The sequence below is a fragment of the Panicum virgatum genome, chromosome 3K, assembly GCF_016808335.1.
Source record: "Panicum virgatum strain AP13 chromosome 3K, P.virgatum_v5, whole genome shotgun sequence".
In the NCBI taxonomy this organism is placed as follows: Eukaryota; Viridiplantae; Streptophyta; class Magnoliopsida; order Poales; family Poaceae; genus Panicum; species Panicum virgatum.
The window spans coordinates 2,565,850-2,573,628 of NC_053138.1; the positions used below are offsets into that span (position 1 = coordinate 2,565,850).

The 7,779-nt window shown below is 47.6% G+C and overlaps 1 protein-coding gene across 4 annotated transcripts; it reads right to left on the reverse strand.

Moving 5' to 3' along the window:
* Positions 1-509: 509 nt before the first annotated feature.
* Positions 510-4,997, reverse strand: LOC120696764 (transcription factor E2FA-like). Of its 4 annotated transcripts, none has more exons than XM_039979744.1 (14): positions 4,665-4,997; positions 3,324-3,498; positions 3,189-3,245; positions 3,004-3,089; positions 2,836-2,924; positions 2,709-2,763; positions 2,531-2,583; positions 2,398-2,448; positions 2,250-2,298; positions 2,077-2,142; positions 1,917-1,993; positions 1,584-1,803; positions 1,069-1,135; positions 510-962 (listed from the first exon to the last, which is right to left on the reverse strand). In XM_039979744.1, exons 1-14 carry the CDS (start codon positions 4,824-4,826, stop codon positions 847-849), a joined length of 1,323 nt encoding a protein of 440 aa, XP_039835678.1. In that variant the 5' UTR covers positions 4,827-4,997; the 3' UTR covers positions 510-846. The 4 variants fall into 4 exon arrangements, with proteins under 4 accessions (XP_039835678.1, XP_039835679.1, XP_039835677.1 ...); XM_039979745.1 differs by having other exon boundaries at positions 510-965; positions 3,189-3,236; positions 4,665-4,996; XM_039979743.1 differs by having other exon boundaries at positions 510-965; positions 4,665-4,995.
* Between the last annotated feature and the right edge of the window lie 2,782 nt (positions 4,998-7,779).

A 7,779-nucleotide genomic window follows, 5' to 3' on the forward strand; every position in this document is an offset into this window, starting at 1 on the left:
AAGGATTAGCCACATCATGTTCCCAGGCAAAAGATGAAGCAGATAAGCTTGACGCGGCACTGCCATGGTGTGGTGCCATCTACGACTGCTCACGTACAGGGTATTCGACAATCGACACTGACCGTGACATCCTTTTCTAATAGCCTGAAGATATAAAAGAAACCGTATCAACGGCGACCAGTGAAAGAAAATACCAGTCAACCTGATGCCCGATGGGACAAGCAAGAAAAGGAAACGGAGTAGCAGAGTTGCTTCGATGTGAAGCAGCAGCGGAATAATCAAATGCTAGCAGAGATCACGATGCACATGCACTGCATCATCGGCACAAGAGATTGCCGTGCCTGGTGATGGCGAGAGATCATCTGCCAAGACAAGACACTCGAAGCCCGACGGCGACGACAGGTTACTTCCAGAGCCTGGCTTTGTTCATAGCAGCATCCGCCCATCCGTATGCCGGGATGCCACGATCCGCACGTTTGATTTTTCTTTTTTTTTTTAAGAGAGATGAATCAGTATCGCACGAATAATAAATAACTAATAGTAACTACTATTTTACAAATGGATCTCAGCGAGCGTCATCAGTACACACAACATATTCCTAATTGTACACTCCTAATGCTGTGCGATGCCCCGCACTGCCGCACAGCATGCAACTTCCTGGCCAGGCACATGGTTTCAAGGTCGACCTGTGAAGGACAGCCTGAGCCGTCCACATTCCGCGCTCGGTTCTATGATCGGCATGATCCAAAAAGATCATTTGAGTTATTTCTGGGCTAGCATCTGTTCCAGGTTGATCCGTCGGCCGCTGAAATATGAATGGTGTTCCCTGCCACGATTCATCTGCTTTCAGCTTATACAGGAGGGGCCATCCACAACGTCGGCCGGTTTATCCTGCTGACGGGGTGTGCTAACTTCCAGGAAATCCTCCGCGTTGAATTTCTCGATCCCGTCCCACTCCACATCTGCTGCGTTGTCAAGTTAAGGGTATACTGGTTTCATATCAAAATGCTGCATATGTATACTACATGGGAAACTTAGATATGGTGACAGAGACTGTTAGAAGGATACGTGCTGTCTTCCACATGTCTGTGATGCTAACTCCTGTGTCTGATAAGAGAAAGTAGTCTGCATCAGTCTGCCAAGAAAAAAGGGGCGGTTAATGCTTTACAAGGTGCTTGCGCTCCTGAACTGCAAGTATCGCCGTTCTCAGATGTGTAATATAAGATATATCCGAAACAAACTTTGACTAGCACGTGTTTAAACATTAGGAAAAAGGTTGTGTTGCCCAGTTCGGTGATAACTGGTAAAGAAACTCAAGTTGTACCTCTTCACAGGTCAATCTTTAAATAATGAAGTGCTATAAAGAGGTTGATATTCCATAAAAGGAAGATATACTGAATCAAAGCAAAGATAACACTATTTTTCAAATTAGACGAAGCTAGACCAAATGTGATTGAAGCATCACATGAAGTTGAGCGGGTGCAAAAAAAAACCATGCACTTAAATATTAAGAACATGATGATGGACAAATAGATTTCGTTTTGCACATCCTGTCGAATAATAATGCATGGAGATGAACTTACATCAAGCTCTGAAGGGACAATCTTCATCATCCCACCAATGTCCTGCGAACTACTAGGAGCATCAAGAGGTAGTGTCAGCCCTTGTTGGATGTTGGGTCCAGTCCCCGAAGCTTTGCTGCATTCTGCAGCCAAAGGCGTAATAGGATTCCCTAGAGAATCCATGCTTATTGTCGGTGTAGGCCTCGGAGGAGTTTCCATGCCACCCATCTCCTCAAATTGACTACGATCAATCAACAAAACAATGTTAGGCTTCATGTTAAGTTGGAGACGTGCATTCTGATTTTTTTTAATACTTTTTAGCATATGCCAGACATGAGGATATAATGAGCATACCTAACTAAGTACACATCTATCGGACCCATGGTACTCCTTAGCACAATCCTGTATCTTCTTTGAGGATAATCATTAACCTGCGTAAGGAAGTTGACTCCCTTAACGAAATGTAACATCTGTCTATGACCTTGAGTGTGACAAAGATAGTTTTGCAACCCACCTCATCAGGATCTGGGACTTCCAAAGTCGTACCATGCGGTGCTTTTATAGCAATTAGAGTTTGGTTCTGCATGTTGTAGTGAACTTTTAGCTACCTGATACATATATATACCGAGTAGTGTTGAATTGTTGATCATTTTAACAGTTACTAAAGTCAGGGCAAAGAAAAAGAACCTGAAAGGAAGGCAAAGATTTGATATCATCTTCTGTAACATAAAGCCACCTGCAGGTACAGAGATTCATTAATCAGGTCCAAAACCTGCAATGCCTTGACATGCGAGGCAATTACTCAAGTCTTGAGGGGAAAATAGAATATAATTACTTTTGATTATTTTCATCTTCAGTAAGCTCCCTTAACCTGTCCCGCATTTCACTGTAAGAAACATTGGAGAAGCATGCTTAGCAAAACTGAAATAATAACAATAACAGGTGTTTTTAAATAGCTGGTGACTAACTTTATTCGTTCATCCAAATTTTGCTCTTGCATTGTGAGAGCTTCAATATCTGCCTGTGGATGACAAATAGAATAAATATAAATATTTCTTAGAGAATAAGAACCGTACTTAAGCATCAGCATTGAGAAGAACTATTTTATATAAACAAAAAGAAATCGGAAAAAATGAAGCATTGTACCTGTAAAATTGACATATCATCACTAACTTCTCCAGGCCGTGAGTCATCGATTCCTCTGCAAAAGGACATATGAAGTGAGTAATGCCCATAAAGAACCAATCACAAATACAGGTATTAAGAATATTACTTCCAACGGATATTGTTCTTAAGCTTCTTTTCTATAAGCCCAATCCCTTCAAGAACATTAGTAATGTCATATATACGCCTTTTCTGTACCTGCAAAACAAGTTTTGCATGTATATGTTTAACAAAAGAAAACCGTGCTTGGAACAAGATACCAACAAAGAAGTACTACCTCTAGAGTTTCGGCAGCATTATTCAGATCAACTATGCCACCAGGTGCCCCTTTTAGCAAGTTTAGGAACTTTTTTGTCAAGAGCCCTAGAAGGCAATAATGAAAAAGAAAGGAAATCTGAGATCAAAGATACAATGCAAATGTTAACGTCCAAAACAGGAAAATTGATAACTGATTCTTCTCACCTAGAGAGCTATCATAGCGGCAGCCACCGACAGGAGTAGAAGGATTGCCTGGAGAACCTGAGAAAAAATATGCAATTAGATTTGCGTTACCCGAGACAAAGATTATTCACGGCTTATTGAATGTGCATCACTCACCAAAATTCAAAGGGTTCTGGCCCTTGGTAGCCTTAGGTTTGGCAGAACATTTTAAACCTTTCCCTGAAGGTGGTGTAGGAACCGGACTGCTGCCTACATTAGCATATCCAGGGCTCATCATGCAGTCATTTGATTCGGCAGCTCCATTTCCTTCTTTGTTATGTTTCCGTTTCAACTACAAGAGGAATATTCTTGTTAAGAACCAGAGCTAAATAAAAAACTGCATGCATATATGTCGTTATACTTTCAAAACACTTCTTATATTTATGAGGACAAGTTGCTGATGAGCGTTACATTAATACGACAAAAATGCAACGTCATCCTAATAGTCACCACAAGCAGACAAGTGCAGAAACCCCTCGGAACACTGTGAATTAAGCCAGACTGATTATTTGGTAAAATTAGACAATAGTGTTATAAGTTCCAAAATAGCGATGTGTTATTTTGGCGCGAAAAGAGACAGTTTGATATGGTTTGTAATATGTGTAGATTTTCCAGTAAATTCAAATCCTGAGCTGCACTTAACAGTGCACTTGTATGAGGTTTCACCATTATTTTTGATTGACCATCCATAGCATAGTTCACGCTCAATCTCCAGAGTTTTGGAGCATTAATTTGGGTTTTCAAGCTACCACCAACATATTGCTAGCATCTAGTGCCTTTAGATAACTGCATCGTACGACTTGCGTAGACTTAAACAAGTGTTTGCCAAATTTAGGTAACAATTCGTTATGTAATCTGACAATCACAAAAAAAGGGGGGGATGCCAGATAAATCAGCACACACTATATCAATTCATCAGCACAAGAATCACCAAACAGCACCATCAATATAGCACTCTAGCTGGTGTATATGGATTACCATGTGCAAACAAAAAATATAAGCGTTCATGTTGCGCCAAGTAGCAAAACTATTCCCTCAAATATCACGATTAGCAAATTTCACCAGATTAGTGCATTCTCTTACTAGTACATCCTAGCAACATTCACCTAAACCACAGCAAACTATCCATTTGTTCACCTCTTTGATTGAAGGACAGAAAGCAGATAACGCGAAATCTGTGCAGAATTTGCAGCAGATTCCATCACCGGTAGTGAAATGCAGCGAATTCATCTCCGCGAACACCCAAACCCACCCCATCCCACCAGCTCGGTCGTCGCCAAATCCAAGGCGACGCGCGTCGGCATTGTTAAAGCCGATTCAGTTGACAGGCGCACACGAACTCCCCCGTCTCCCCTCGCCGCTGGCGGGAGGGGGCATCAACCGCCCGCGCTCTAGCGTTTGACCCAACAACCGGGAATTTCAGCACAAGGACTCGACCACCAGTCCCCCGGAACTCACTGGCGTCCTGAGGACGACGGCCTCCAACATCTCGTCGCCGGCGGCCGCGGGGGCGCCGAAGTTGTGGTACTCGCCGGGCGGCGGCGCGAAGGGCTGGTGCCGCTGCAGCAGCGCCCGCGCCCCCGCCTCGCCGGCCCCGCCGCCGGCAGCCGCCGCCGCCATGGGGATCGGGGCACGCGCGGAGCCGCGGATCGGAGGGGCGGCGCGCGGGAGGGCGGCAGGACTCGGGAGCTGGGATCTGAGGAGGCGGCGGGCGAGGGTTTGCGCGGCGGAAGGGAGGGGAGGGAAGAAAACGAGGGAAAAGTGGGGTGGGAGAAGCGAGGGAAATTGGAGTTTTCAGTGGGGGTTGCGAGTTTATGGTGTGGACGGGGGAAGCTGTAGCTCGGTCTAGTGGAGGCTCAAGGGGCAAAAGTGTAAATTACAAACTGTTTTAGGAACCTTTTTTTTCCTTTTCTTTTTAGAAATTTTTAGCGAAGGTCCTTCATACTTAATCTGTATACTGTGACTTAGAAACAGCTCAAAGAGAAATCGGGACCGCGTCTAGTTTCATATCGTATGTAAAAGAAGCAGAATGCGTCCAATTACTGAATTTTTCACAGTTTAAGACGAGGCAGATGCTATGATGCTTAGAATTCAATCATGTTAGGATGTTAGGTAATAAGGAAATGGTTGCAATTATGTAGGTGCACTTAAACAGTTACTTTTCGAGTAATGGATTTCTTGATCGCTTTAGCCAAAAATATACACATCTTGGGTTATTTCTGTGGTGGTTTAAAATTTGTGGATATCCAGCTCGGAGCAAATATGAGTTTGTTCTCCAAAGTAATAGCTTGGTTCAGAAGTCTACGAAATATTTTATCTCAATTCAGTCTTGAAATTATAGATGTGTCCATCCTTTTTCAACAAGAACATCAATTATAGATACACAATGTTACAGTGCCAGAGTTATTAGCGATCTATGTCGAATTGCATAATTTTCACACTGAATATCTCTTTAGTTTGACTGATTATAGACCATAACGTATAGGTATATTTTTCCAAAGTAAAATATGTTTTTATGCTCTTGAACTGTTGGGTTACCGCGTACAGTAGGCTGCTGTAAACTGCATTGCGCCAGAGCAATTCTGCAAAATAGTGTACGTTGCTGAGCTGAATTACAGCGAGGCTGATGTGGTGATGTGCGCGTCATTCGACCGCAGAAAGGAAAAAAGGGCATGGGCGAGAAAGTAAAAGCGTGACCGGGCGAGAAAGCGCCCCAGCTGTTGTGGGGTCCGAATCCCCTGGTGAAGACATGAAGTGCGCGCGCTTTTTATTTTTCCCGCCGCGCGCCTCGTGGCGCTCCCCCGCGCACGTCAGGCTGACAGGTGGACCGCGCGCTGGCTCGCGCGCGTTCCGCCGCTTGGTTTTGGCGGGGAGCATCCTGATTGGCTCACGCCAGCGCACGACGGGGATGAGCTGCATTCGGAAACACGCGGGAAGCTGCACGAGATGGGAAGTACGGTCATGACATGTGGACCCAGATATGCTAGACCCACCTGCCAGTGCTTGGAGCCTTGGAGGTGGTAGGTAGCACGTGGTTTTCTTGTAGGTTTAACTGATGCAGACCATCACGAATTCACGATAAAAATATTAAAAGAGTCCATTTTGACCCCTCAACTATGAAATCGGGCACAACAGACACCCCAACTTCTAATAACGTACATTTTTGGCACATGTGCTCGTTTTAGGTGGTTTCGTGCTGATGTCGAGTGGGTTTGACCCGCCACGCCGGCTCTCCCCCTCTCTCCCGTCACTTTCCCTTTCTTCTTCTCTATCTCCACCCAACCCACACCCCCTCCGGCCACCGCACTGTGCTTGTGGCCGGCGCCGCCCCCTACCGCCCTTTGACGGGCACGCGGCCACGACGACCGACAGCGGCGCAATGCAGTTCCAGTGCGCGCACACGGCGGTGCTGCCCGAGACGCTGCCGGAAAGGCGGTTGCTCCGGAGGTCGAGGTGGACTAGCGGCGCGCACACGGGGCTCGGGATTTCGCTGGCGAATCGGAGCGCGGCGACGGTGTGGGGCGGGCGCCCCTGTGACGCGCCGGGGACGAGGGAGAGGGAGGCGAGCACGGAGAGGCTGGAGAACGCGACGCGAGGGGGGACGGACCCACGACGCCCGCTTGCCGCTTCCTACCACCAACGCCGAGGTCGGAAGGCGGCGGGATAGCATGCGAGGAGGAGCACGAGCAGCTCAAAGAACGCGAAGAAGCTCACCCCCGAGCTTGAACGGAAGGCGGTGGTGTCAAGCGGCGGTGTGACGAGGTCCGGTGGTCGGCGGGGGCGAGCTCCGTCGGCGGCCCTACACGATAGAGAGAGCGATAGATGAGTGAGGGGAAGTGCATGTGAGGCAGAGGGGTGGTGTGGGCGCGATGAATCGAAGTGGGTCGTCTCACCGGCGGCGAAATCGACGGCGGCGGCGAGGGAACTCGGTGGTGGTGGTGGCGGCTAATGGAGGTCAAGGGGCTGGGATTTGAGGGGAGGCCAGCCGTGGCTTTTAAAGGGGAGGGAGAGAGGAGCGAGGCGCGCTCAGGAGCAGGATGCTGGGCTCTCGGCCGGTGCTTGCCGGCGACGTGGGTGGTGCCCGCCGGCCAGAGGCGAGAAGGAGGGGGGAAATGGGAGAAGAATAAGCCCCGCTCCGCTTCTCGGGCATGGTGCCTTCCTTTGGCGCCGCGCCCTCGCGCCTCCGCCACCGCGTGTGCCGCCGAGCCGCCTTGCCGTCAAGCGAAGATGGTGGCGTCGGCAGTGAAGAAGGGAGAGAGAGAATGAGTATGACATGTGGGCCCGACCACGTCATGGCTTAGTTGGCAAAAAAAAAAGCAAAATCACTGCCATGTCGTCACAATACCATCCAGAAGGGGTCGGGAGGCCAAAGTTGCACGGTATTAATTGTTGGGGTATTCTTTGTGCCCGGTTTTGTAGTTGGGGGTTAAAGTTAGACTTTGCAAAGAGTTGAGGGGTTAAAATGGACTTTTTCCTAAAAATATCTCGGGCAAATTTCAGCTTGAACGCGCAGCATGTCGCGAGAATATGGACCGAGAAAATCAGCAGCCCGGAATGCCAGAGGGAAGTAGAC

Coding starts and splice junctions, on each gene's coding strand:
- LOC120696764 (XM_039979743.1), bottom strand. CDS start 4,826: ATGGCGGCGGCGGCTGCCGGCGGCGGGGCCGGCGAGGCGGGGGCGCGG. Junction 2,925..3,003: donor ATGCTGCCGAAACTCTAGAG/GTAGTACTTCTT, acceptor CTTGTTTTGCAG/GTACAGAAAAGGCGTATATA. Junction 2,764..2,835: donor AAGAACAATATCCGTTGGAA/GTAATATTCTTA, acceptor GTCCTTTTGCAG/AGGAATCGATGACTCACGGC.